The 12,921-nt window shown below is 37.4% G+C and overlaps 1 protein-coding gene across 1 annotated transcript; it reads right to left on the bottom strand.

The window, feature by feature from the left end:
- Positions 1-4: 4 nt before the first annotated feature.
- On the bottom strand, positions 5-9,338 carry LOC126376062 (tumor protein D54). The gene is made up of 6 exons (XM_050023232.1): positions 8,713-9,338; positions 5,198-5,364; positions 3,507-3,610; positions 3,239-3,298; positions 2,027-2,189; positions 5-1,722 (listed from the first exon to the last, which is right to left on the bottom strand). Exons 1-6 carry the CDS (start codon positions 9,092-9,094, stop codon positions 1,603-1,605), a joined length of 996 nt encoding a protein of 331 aa, XP_049879189.1. The 5' UTR covers positions 9,095-9,338; the 3' UTR covers positions 5-1,602.
- Between the last annotated feature and the right edge of the window lie 3,583 nt (positions 9,339-12,921).

The following is a 12,921-nucleotide window of genomic DNA, read 5'->3' as shown; positions in this document are numbered from 1 at the left end:
CAAATTAATACATAAATTTTATTTACCATCTTCAAAGGTAATTAATGTAAATAGTGGAAATATTTTATAAGTAAAGGAAAGCTAAGCATCTTATAAAAAATATCATTTTTATATTTCAAACTGGACCTAAGAGGCATCGGCAAGGTATTGTGTCTTATATTATACACATACGCTATACGTAACATGGATTTACAACTTTGTGATTTCAACACGTATAATATTTCAATAAGAATATAAAAGTGATAACTTCATTATGGAGCTTTTAAAAGAGTACCCCTAAGTTCCACGTGTATTCCACATAATCGAATAACTCACAACGTTTCAAGTGATAAACATTTATAAACAGACATCTTAATGAGTGAATATTATTTGGAATGCAAACTTGAGACAAATTGAAAGAAACGTGATTATTCGAATACTCTAACATCAAGCCGTACAGCAGTCTCGGAGAACCACAGAACATAACCACGCCGCTATAAATACCGTCTAGTACTTGATACAACAAAAGCTTACATAACAAGAAATACTATCGGGTAAAAACACTTTCAAAATGATACATGTATGTAGCGTTAGTTTACCACTAATAGAACACTAGAACGAACCCCAAAATAAGTACACATACTAAATAAACATAATTTCAGTCCAATAAATAGAATGGGGTTATTTGTATCAAGATCTAACACGAAAGCTTATATTTAATATTGGTGTTAATACAACAAGTCAAATACATTTTTGCAGTACATTTGATGACATTCTAATGGAGATTGGAGACATGAACCACGGACCCGAAATCATAATCATCCTAACCAGGTGGTAGTACTTTTCCCTCAAACCGCAATATCAACTTTTCATTTGCATTTCGTTCATACAATACAACTGACTCGATAAGTAAGATATTAAAAACGTTCTATGATATACATTCTTTATAACATTTGACATGTATTGAAGATATTTTCGCTTAATTAACAACTCCTTGTAACTACGAATTAGCATCCAGGGTGTTCAAACAACTAGATCAATGGATGGCACGTAAGAGCCGAAGTTTTTAAAATTAAAAAGAGCACCCTGAGCCCAATTCCAAAGTAACTAACCAAAGACATATATCAGACACTTAAGCTATGTAAGCTCGATGAATTCCTCTTCAACATTAAAATTGGACACGAGTCCGTTTATTACGCCTGTTAAGGCAGTGCAAGCACTCCGATGAGTTCGTTGGTATTGTCGCTGTCAAGGAAAGTCAACGAGAAGTATCCAGTACCCTTCTATCGAGTTAACTTCAAACAGGTCGATGTGATCCGTGTTGGTTTCGTCATAGTCGTCAAAGAATAGACCGCGGTGAGACATGGACTACGTAAAGGTGGTTTCAGAGCGACACGGACTGCGCGTTTCGAAAGCGCGCCTACTCTGAAATGATAGCGCTGTTCAAGCGCGTGACAACGAAACGAAAGTACTACCGCGAGTCTAAACTCGTCGCTCTGAAAGCAACCGTAGCCGCTGAGTTTTTTAAAGATATTTAATCACATAGCAGAAAGTACGCGGTGTACGCCTTGACGTGTGTTAGCGTAGTGTGGCGAGTGGTGCGGCGTGGGTGCGTGCGGCGCACTAGGGTAGCGGCTTGTGCTCCGGGATGGAGGGCGACGTGGCGCCGCTGGCCGCGCGGCTGGCGTCGCGCAGCGCCTCGTCGAAGCTCTGCGTCGAGTTGGACCGCGACGCCACTTTACCCTGCTAACGGAAACTAAAGTTATCCACGGCTTTTTTGTTCCCAGTAGTAAACTGGCAATAAATCGTCTCAAACATTCGTCATATTTTGAAGCTTTTCCTTATACCCGCTACACACATAGGTATCCGTCTGCAGATCGGCCAAAGGACCTGCGACTTGTCTTAGCAACTGACAACTTTACGCACCCTACGACGGACGAAAGAGCCCGAATTTAACTATTATATTATAATTAAATTATGACCGACCGCTCCCAACATTGCTTAATCCCCTCTATCACGTATATTAGATATCTAGCCGGTCATTCACCTTGACGTTCTCGTAGGCGCTGCCGACGCGCTCCTCGATGGAGCGGAAGGACTCGGAGTTGCGCATCTGGCCCAGCTTGCTGGTTACGCCGGCCGTGATGCCGCCCAGGATCGACGTCGTCTTCTCCGCCGTCGTCTTTATCACAGATTCCGTTTTTTGGTATCTAAATCATCACATATTTCGTTAGTGGACTGTGTCTTATTTGTAGCACCTACCCGTGACGCGTTTTCAATCGAACTTCAATAAGTTAGCCTACTTTGTATGTTGTGGTCAAGGGGCATTGGTGTTCCATATTTTAAATAAGATCATTCAAATTTAAATGCATTAACATTGGAAAATACTTAAAAATAGTAATAACACAATCACGATAAGGAGTCCTGTATCTGAGATACGGCGGATCGTATTACTAATTCTTTATCAAGCGTTTATCTATAGAAAACGATATGCCCGTCGTTGTCTGACTCAACTCCACTCAGAATTCCGAAATAAAATTGGTCTACTTTGGAAAACTCGACATTGATTAGTCATTTTCCTTTGAGGTGTCGATGACTTCTTAAAAAATTAACATGAATAATATATTCCGTATCACTTGGAAGAAAACGAGTATTGATTAGTTTCTTTTCCGATATCAAAATATTCCCACAGAAATATTATAGGTTTTTTATTTCATAGATAGATATATTATTATATTAGTGAATCACACACAACACGATGAGTTAGTGCGAATATGATAAAAGTAGAACACTCGGTTACTGTCACAAAACGCAACACTTAAAATGAATTTAATAATAGTTCTTATTACGTGAGTCACAGTATGTTATTACACATAATTTGATGTACGATTACAGCATGTTACTGGTACTATATAATTATATATACGTGTATGTTAATTCGAACTGTATTGTATTAAAAACAAAGGGGATTTAAGTATATTTCTTTTGGGTTAGAACCTATACTCGAATACTACAAAATTAACCATTTACCTTCACTTCCCACGGTACGCTTCCTGCCTATAATATCCGCTACGCTTATCGACAGCGGTATTAGAGAAGACGAGAGGAATGTGACACAAACTTGCAGTCATTGAGTAGTGTTTATTGAGAATTTAGTAAAAAAAGCAACAGAGAAACCCACGCCACTAAGGAAAGTTTCAAAAAACTATCGCTACTATAAGAATAGTGCATGTGCAGAGTTTTCACTCACTGTACTTACATTGGTGCTTCAGTCACAGCCTGTGTAAGCGCAGCCACGCGAGTTTCTATCGTTTGATAACTGTTATGCAACAAACCAAATAAAAGGTACTAAGTACAGGCCACCAACTACATATTGCAAGCTCAAGCAAAATAAACAGAATAGGCAACCTCACACCGCTAACGGATCTCAAATAGGTAAAATCGTGTTCTAACCCTCGAGAAAAGAATCTTAGTCATTACATGAACGTGAAACGAATAAGGTGCAAATAAAATGTTATAAAACTTACACTTGGCTCTCTTTCACATTTTTCAAACCCTGATTAACGTCGTCGGTGATCTCCTTCCACACCGTGATGCCAAGTTTCCTTTTTAATTCGGAGCTTTGACGGATCTGCGAATAAATTACAAAGTAGAATTAAACTTCCTACATAACCTACGTTTAAGAAGAAAGTAAATCTCTCTTAAACAATCTATTTATTTGTGAAGAACATTGTCAATGAAAATGCACTGTATGATCTCTCTCTCTCTCTCTGCGCTCTTGTCAGTGGAGTAATCGCCATTCATCTCTTCTTCCCGCCAAAACCTTCACCTCCTGATACGACACGACTTGCACCTTCTCTTTTACTTGTTTCATAAAAGTTCTCCTAGGTCTACCCCTTCCTCTCTTCCCTTAAATTTTTCCTTCTATAATGTTGAATTGTATGGATAAAGAACCGTAATTGCATACAGGTTAGAGAATGTAGGAAAAAACTTGTTGTTTTCAATCTTCAAAGAAGATAACTGGCGAGAGCAAGCCCACAGACTTCGTGTCTGTTAGATGGCGCCGCGCAAGCGCATCAGCGGTACTTATGCAACAGCTCTGCTTGCCTAAGGCATTAGTGACCTTAATAACGAACCGCCGCCGCCGCGTCGAGCACACTTTCAGACGTAGCTTCAAGTAGCTGATCTTAATAGTAAATAGCGCCTTTATGGCGAAATGTTAAGGACATTCGAGATAGTTAGATGCTATGCGCTGCAAAATCCTATCCGGTTAGACAGTCGAAAGACAACTTGTTCGGGAGTCTGTTTCGCCAATAACAAAGAAGTTTGGCTAGACTGGTTCTTTATTGGACTTTTAGCAATAAAAAAAAATGAAATCATTTTTGGTTTTAATTTTCGTACCTGGTCATGCGAGGGTCGTGAAAAAAAACTTAAGTACAAGTTTTTCTATAAGGATGAGAGGAGAGTTCGACGAAATTCACAGCATGATCGTTGGTAATGGACTGTTAATAACAGAGGTACCTACTTGGTTAGATCTCGTTATGTACGTTTTATTTTTTGTTGCATTATTCAAGCGCGTGTAAGGGAAAGAAATATAGGTATAAGTTTCTGGCTGGCCGCCGCTCCTGCTCGTATTTTAAGTATATTCAATTATTAGACAATTCAGTTTATTTATTTGCAAATAACCAATATGTACATCGGATGCAAACCAATATAAAAGTATTTTTTTATGTTACTGAAAATGACATACCTATAGATGAATATAAATATATATATATATATATATATTATGGCATGAATGAAAACCACCGGGGTTAGCAGAGACTATGGAATTCCATTTGCCCCTCTGTTTACCTCAGTAGGAAATAATAGGCGTCTATGTATGAATGAAAACCAAACTTATCAATCAGACGATTTAGGTACAAAGGTCAAAGAATTCCTTCAGTCTTTAGAGAGCATTGTCCAGTAGCAACGTTCTTAAATCTTTCGAATTTGTACTATCACGAACATGAGAAGGTAGTTCATTATATTTTAAACGGATACCAAGATATGGAAAACTTCTTTTAAAAACACTAAAAGCTTTCCTCTGTGCATTTGACGTTGGTGATTCTGATTTCCCTCTAGATATTCCTGCTTTCATTGCGTAATATTACACGTCATTGAGGTGAAGTCCATAAAGTAAATAATAACATATATGTATGTGTGTAGTGGGAGATACCTTGCTTTGGAGCACGGTGCGCAGCGTGGCGATCTCGTCCTCGACGCGCGCCAGCTCGCGGCTCCACTCGGCGCGCAGCTGCTCTGCCTGCTCCGGCGTCAGCCCCGCCAGCTCGTCCACCACATGAGCGTCGCCCGCCGCCCCCGTCGCCGGCATCGCCTCCTCCGCTATACATAACAAGTTATATACTTTATTGCACAATAAAGAGTACAGTAATGTAGGTACTAGTTTATTCATTTCTGATCGATCAGAGTGAGCGAGACGGCTTGAGCGACATCGTATGGAATAACATTTTACAAATTGCTTTCAAACAGATAACGACGTTCGGCGCGGGTTCGCTGATCCAGTCAACACAGTTATACAGGAATCCATATAATACAAAGCTAGGATTCCTTACGTCCCGTACGTTTCCGCAGCGATGAATATTGCCCGTAATGAAGACGCGACGTCAAGGAAGTCTATTCGGAATAATTAATTTAAAAGTTATTTCTAATTAAAACACAAATCTAATAATCTAATAATAACGGGTTCTTACCGCGTTTAAATCAGGGATATGAGAGTTATTTCTAACCCAAATAATGTATGTATGCGTTTGAATTCTAACTCGTAAAATACTTTATAAGAAGTTTATTAAAAATACTGGTAGCTCAGCAAAGGAATCTTCACAATTCATGTTTATCGTTCATGTGTCGCGACGTTTTCTCTGTCTTCCCAAGAATGTACACCCGAATGAGAGTCGTGAATGTTTGAATTCCATATTCCCACATTATGTATTCCCTGGGGATTATTATATTATACATACTCGACCCACAACTACTTAAGTAATGTATATAGACCGCACGCTATAACTTGCCGACGTGTTTAATAAATTATTCATGGTGTGAATAGTACCCTGTTAAGTAATATTATGCTATTTATACATCGCTATCATTATAATTTTGAAGGTACGTCCTAAACGACCTGAAGTGTGGAAATAAGCCAGCTGTAGTAATTATAAATCAATGTCATAAAGGTCTTCTAGCAGCTTCGACTCAGACAAGCTAGACGCTTTGATACAATCCATAAAGTTACCAACATTAGCTACTTACTGTTCCATGAAACATTGTTTGCATTTAGGAGTTTAGGGAGTTTTTAAATTAACAAATGACTTAGAGAAACAATTTCTGAAAAATCACTAATTTAGTCAAATATCGCGACAATTGTAGGAGATATTCTAAAGACAATTTGCATGTTTTTTCACCGCAACGAAAATTGGCGATTCGGATAGTTTCAAGACGGTCTTCATGAAAAATATTAATTAAGATGCAGGCTAGGTACGGCCCAGGATGCATCTTAAAAACACTATGCACGCAGAGATTTTCAACAGCTCTAAAAAATAAAAACCCGTTTACTCGTGGAACTAACTGAGTCAAAGCTCAATAACTTTATTGTCACTCCCAACAGCTGCTTACACGGAATATTTACAACCAAAAGACTACACTAGGGCTTATTTATATTTTGTATCAGCATTTGGCGTTTGTACCAGATGTCGTTGGGTTTAAGTTGCAAATGAACCTACAAAACGTAAGGTGAAGAGTTCAGAAGTTCAGATACACGTGCCATAGGAGCCATTTGCAAGAGAAATTCCTCCACTAAAAACGGTGACGTCAAGATATTTGTAGTCTCTTGTCTTCATACATGGTATGAACAGGATAATGTTTGATAAGACAAGAATGAAAGTCTCGAAAGCTCTCAGCGTTCCTTTTAGCTCACTCTACATTCATGTAAGAGCTCCCATTATTATACTATATAAATATTTTTTATTCATTATCGGCAACCTGACTTCGCACGGGATTTATGTTTCTATAAATAGAACGTTATTTTATCATAGTGTCGCTTTAAAGAGATATAACAATACAATATACAATCACTGGTTATTTTGCACTATTTCCTAATGGTAGTACGTATTCTAAATCAGCTACAAAAAGAAACTCATAAAAGGAAATGCTCGTAACTCTTTAACGCAATTCACATAAATGCAGATAATATGAAATTATTTGTAGTCCCGGTCGACTACTGTAGATTACGACTTTAGGAGTAGGTAAGCAATAATTGTCTATCAAGTAACTAGTTGTATACATTATGTACAGGAAAGACTGTTTAAATAAATATGAAATGAGGTGGGTAAATATTCAAATAAAATTATCAATTCGTGACCTGTCCTTAAAAGTCACGCAGCACTTACAAGATTGTTATTTGTAGAAGTCGTGTATATTATTGTTGTTACCACGGAATAGAAGAAAGGTTGTCACCGACCTTCGTATTGTGCAAATATTACAAAGAATACTTTTATCGCTAAACGATACGTACGACACTATAAAGCGAAACGAACTCTAACCGTATTGACATTAAATTATATGTACCTACAATATACCTATTGGTATGTACGCGTTATATGAATCATGTATATAAACAATATGGACCGCTTAAATCAACGTAATGAACGACATGCGTTGAACTGTTGGACACAAACCTTTAATAAAGGCTAGGGGTTCAATAAAGGGCAGATAAGGAACGAACTACATACTCCATCAACGCAGCGTATACTGTGGGGCATGAGGCTATGTATCCGGCTCGAAGGACCATTTAAGATAACTGTAAGGTTTCACTTTTAAAATGGCTTTATTTAAATTAGTGTCTTTCTATTTGTAATCATTGTATATGGGGAATTCCATGAAGTAAAAAGTACTTGGTGGGTGTTCCTTATCTTAAAAGTTTGGAGACCCCTGCCTTTAGCTACCGACAAGCCGTTAGTTGTAAATTACGTACCAATCTCATTATTACCTATAGTAACTGTTTTCGTTTTACTCGACTACGAAGAAGGGTTATTACATAGTACTTTCTTTTTACCTCTGCGCTCTGACATTCACATCGGTAAATCTGATCGTAAACGTTGATTGCGTGTAGTACTTCTGTCCTTAATACATACACATCGCAACTGAGGTAAACAAGCATTGTTCCAGTAATAAAGCCAGGGAGTTGGTCCTCCCTAAGGCAACTCCCGTGTATTGATATTATGACGACTAAGTGCAAAATAATCATAATTTTATTCTCTCTGATCACGACAAAAACTCACAACTAACTCACTACAAACTAACTCGTTTTGTACCTGCTATTAGACTAAAACTCATCAGGTACTAGATTCAAATACATCAGGAAATCTTATAATAAACTAGACAGTAAAGCAGAATTTGCATTTATAATTATATACGGAAAAGTAAAATGTAATTTGTACGTAATTCACATTAATTCAGACGCGCATAACTGTTCATAATACCGATTATAGTAGCCTTTTTAAACTTGTATGACGATGTTTCTTTCCAAATTAACACGTATGTTTTATTTGGACACGTGTCCTGCCAATCGAATTTAATTTACGAACCTGTACCTAATAATTGACACACATTAATCAACTCTTGCCCCCAGAAATCCAAACTTTACATCAAAAACAAAAGGAACATCTCTGTTTAACTAACCTCCAGGTGTGATACCCAAAAATTTCTTGTAGTTAGTGTGGCTTGATACTTTGGCAAGATACGGCTTAGATAGATCCTGGAACGTAACTCGTACTTCACGAATTTTTTTCCTAAATATACGTAACCGTCGTCTACGGTTATCCATGTAGAATTCTGTCTCTATGCACAGTGCTGACTCGGCGAGGTCCGGCAATGTGCGCCAGTCGGCTTCGGGGTCGTCGCGGGGCCAGCTGGACATCTCCTCGAGCTCCTCCAGCTCCTCCACGGCCACATCGAAACTGGGTGTGGAGTCGTCATCCGGCGGGACGAAGTACGGGTCCTCCATGTACTCCAGACTCGTCGGCTCCACGCCGCCGCCGCCCCCGGCTCCGTCGCTCGCCATCCCCTAGCCCCTATCTGCCTCGTCTTCCGCGACAACACCGCACATTCCGAACTAACACTATCGTTTTAATCGCGCACTGTTTGTTTATAGCGCTAATTAACTGTGTGCACATTGGGCGCCACTACTAGTATATCACTATAGATGCATTTGTAACACTCCGTGAGTTAGGCGGAAATCGCTGTCACTGCATAAACATAATAAGGTTTTCGCAACACGTTCGGCACGAGCGACATTACAGTCCGTGATCGCAGCGCGCGCGCAATGATGTCCGTCTCTTCCGCCACGTCGGGCCCCGCCAGCAGCCGCCGCGCCGCCCGCGCCCGTCGCGCGCCGCTGCCCGAGCTCGTATTCGCCACTTTCACCGACAACCACGCGAGCTAAAATATTGCCTATTTTAATCAAGTGTGATCTTGACCTCTACAGTTTCTAGTCCTGCTAGTTAATTTATTGCGTATCGATATTGATAAAGTATGCAACGCCAGTTTTTATTTGCTCTATTTTATAATATATCGCAACGCAAGCGCGCCGCGTGTACAAGGTGTGGTGCAGGTTTCTGACCGAAAAAGACTACGAACAAAACAACAGCTACAGGGAGCAAGCTCACCTTGTGCGGCCAAAGTTTATTGACAGTGCCGGCGGCGCGGTGGCGGCGGCGGGCGAGCGGCGCGCACGCTGGACCATCATAAAGAGAGTTACGTCATCGCCGCTTGGCGAAATACCACAAAAAATAAGATTGCACGAAAAGCAATCATGAATCATGAGTCACCGTTTGAAAGCCTTAACTAACAGTTTATTTCATCTTAGTATTGAAATACCTACCTAGGAGCACAAAATCTATTGTAGGTACCTATTAAGCAAGAGAGCTTGCACACTTCTGGCAAATTGCACCAGGATTTTTATATTTGCAACAATTTTCACGTTAGATTGTAATACCCACGACAAGTTTTGAATTAGGTACCTTTTTGGTAAATTTATTAATAATATAGCACCAGCCTCGAATCCCCGAAAGTGTATGAGGTGTATAATAAATTGATATTACATAATTCATTTTGTTTTTGTTTTTTCATGTTACATAATATATTACCTATAATGCGTTTTTATACTCATTCAATGTTCTTTGCTTGATACTCTTATGTTATTTCTGTTATAGGTATCTCACACCACACCTAACAAAAAATCAAAATTGTCAAATCTTCCATCCATTCACAAAACCATATAGGTAACTACCTAGAATATTTCCTGTATTTCATTATTTACAAATTTATAAATAATAATTATTATTTTTCAAATTTATAGATTTATTTAAATGTGGTTTCTAAATAAAAGTAATTTCTAAATAATTTGTATGCGTATGTTATGTATGTCTATCTATATAATATTATACATTGAATGTCTCTCTTGTCACGTAGGTCAGCTGGAAGAAATCTCTTTGTTTAGAGATAAGCTTGCCTGTATTATCTGTTTTCTTTGTATGTTTCTTGTGTCTTTTTTATTGTGTACAAATAAATAAATAAATAGATCAACAAGGGGGTATAACTTTTAAACTATATCATATTGAAATACATTTGGAATTGATAGCACAGGAATATACTTACATTATGAATGTAAATACATGAATTTTAGAGTTATGTCTTTATCAGTCATCAAAATACATAAATAAACTCACGCCTATATCCCATCGGGGTAAGCAGAGATTATAGAATTCCATTTGACATCCTGGCATAGTACCTCTCTATTGATCAATCATTTCATACACGCATGCTTATTTCAGAGTAGATCATACAAAATAAAAAAAATATAGACCAACCAACAAGGAGAAAAATATAAAATATAGTGAGCACAGCCATCCAACGAGAGGCCTACATTACAAGTTATACTACAATGTTTTTAATTGGCCAGTTCCAATGCAGTGGCATTTGTTGCAGAAGGCTGACTTCTGGCCAGAAAGCATGGTGATTGGTGTACCAATAGTTGAGGAAGTAGGCGTAGTAATTTACTTGTATAAGTAAGATATAAGTTAACAAAAAATAAATAAATGAATTAGTTCATAAGTTTTATGATCGGCGATTGGTTGAATTGGGCGGCATTGTTTTGGGCTTTATAAAAATAATATTGTTACAGTATTAGCTTCTATGGAGTTCTGAGAGCAAATAAGAAACAACATATTCAGCTGCTTGTCTTCCAGGGGTTGTAAAATCCAACTGATTGTGAGAGAAAGGGATTGTGTCCTTTCTAACATCAACTAGGAGTGAATGTATAGGTATGTCATTCTTTTTTTTTTTTACTTGTCATGGTAAAGGTATCGTAGCAAGGTTTGTAACAGCAAATAATGCGACTTTGGCTTGTTTTGTTAAAGGGAGGCATGTTGTAAGAGGTGATCACACACCAATCACCAGTGCGATCGTCTGGTGTGAACGACCGCACCAAACCACATTATCGTGTTCGCGATGCAGACAGCACAAGTTCGATCATCTATTTGTGCTTTAAGACATCAAATGGAATCTATATTTTATACATAATATTATTTAACTCTCAGAAAGGATTTTTTTTATATTGTGATAGAAATACATAGATCTTTGTGTAAATTAATATATAATTACTGTTGTATCTGCTATCCAATTTATAAATATGAACATGTAATTATGTATAAATGCAGGTTTTTAGACTGGACCAGTTAATTAATAATGTCATTACACCTACAAGGACTAATGGAAAATGTAATAGATAATGTCTTTAGTTCACATTATTAGAATGCTATAGAATCATAACAACTATTGTTACAGACATAAATTACAAGCAAAGTGGAATGTAAAATGGAATTAAATTAAAATATTGGATATTGTCATTAAATACATTGTATTAAAGTAAATGTTTAAATTTTTCAATTTTTGATACCCTAATTTTCAAGAAGTAATATGATAATAAGAGATCTTATAATTTGAAACAATTTAAATAATGTTTAAGTAAACCCCAAAAAATTAAAGCAGCGGACAGTTTGCAGCCAGTGCATAGTAATGTTTATTAAAATAAATAAATATACAAATAGTATACACAAGTATCAACTTTCCTAATTAGATAATCCAATAATATTGTTTGACTACGCCTTGAAACGGCGCGCGGCAGCGAAGAACACACAATATTTTTCTGCCGAACGCAGAATGTTTTCAATGTTTGGAATTCAGGACATCACCAAGTTACCTGAGTCATAAGCAGACGTAGCTTTCTCAACTTCGTTTTAATCATTCTTCCTTTCAACCTAATCATCAGGGATTACAAAACATTATACAATCTAACGTGCGATTATAGTTGCTGCTAATAAATAGGTCTAAAGTCTTCAAATACTTGTTATTCTTATTTAAACTTACCTGTTGGTACAGTGCTCATTGCAATATGTTGTAAAGATTCAGTCTTTGAAGTCAAAAGGGTTCCAAAAGAATTTCTACTAGGAGGCACACAAGTTAACAAGAGAATAGCGTTTCTCTGCGAGTTGGATCGCTTGAATTGAACAGAATATTTTCTTCAGCAAGACTCGTCACAAAAAAACACTGACGATTGACGAATTTTTGACGAACGAACAAGTTGACGAAAAGCAAGCAATAGTCAGATCGGTGTGACCATTTGTTTAAATAATATTGGCAATCCAAGTTGACTGATTATATTGGATTATTATAAAGTTCATTTACAAATTCATTAATGTTTTCACTTACCTAAATTTAATTATATAAAATTAACATAATTCAGTTGAGTATTATTTTATTATGATTATAATGGTCATATTTAAAAAAAACCTAAAAACCGGAATCAAAGAACGTAGAGCATACATTGGA

Source organism: Pectinophora gossypiella, chromosome 2 (assembly GCF_024362695.1).
Source record: "Pectinophora gossypiella chromosome 2, ilPecGoss1.1, whole genome shotgun sequence".
NCBI classification, from domain to species: domain Eukaryota; kingdom Metazoa; phylum Arthropoda; class Insecta; order Lepidoptera; family Gelechiidae; genus Pectinophora; species Pectinophora gossypiella.
This window is presented reverse-complemented; position numbering and strand designations above follow the sequence as displayed.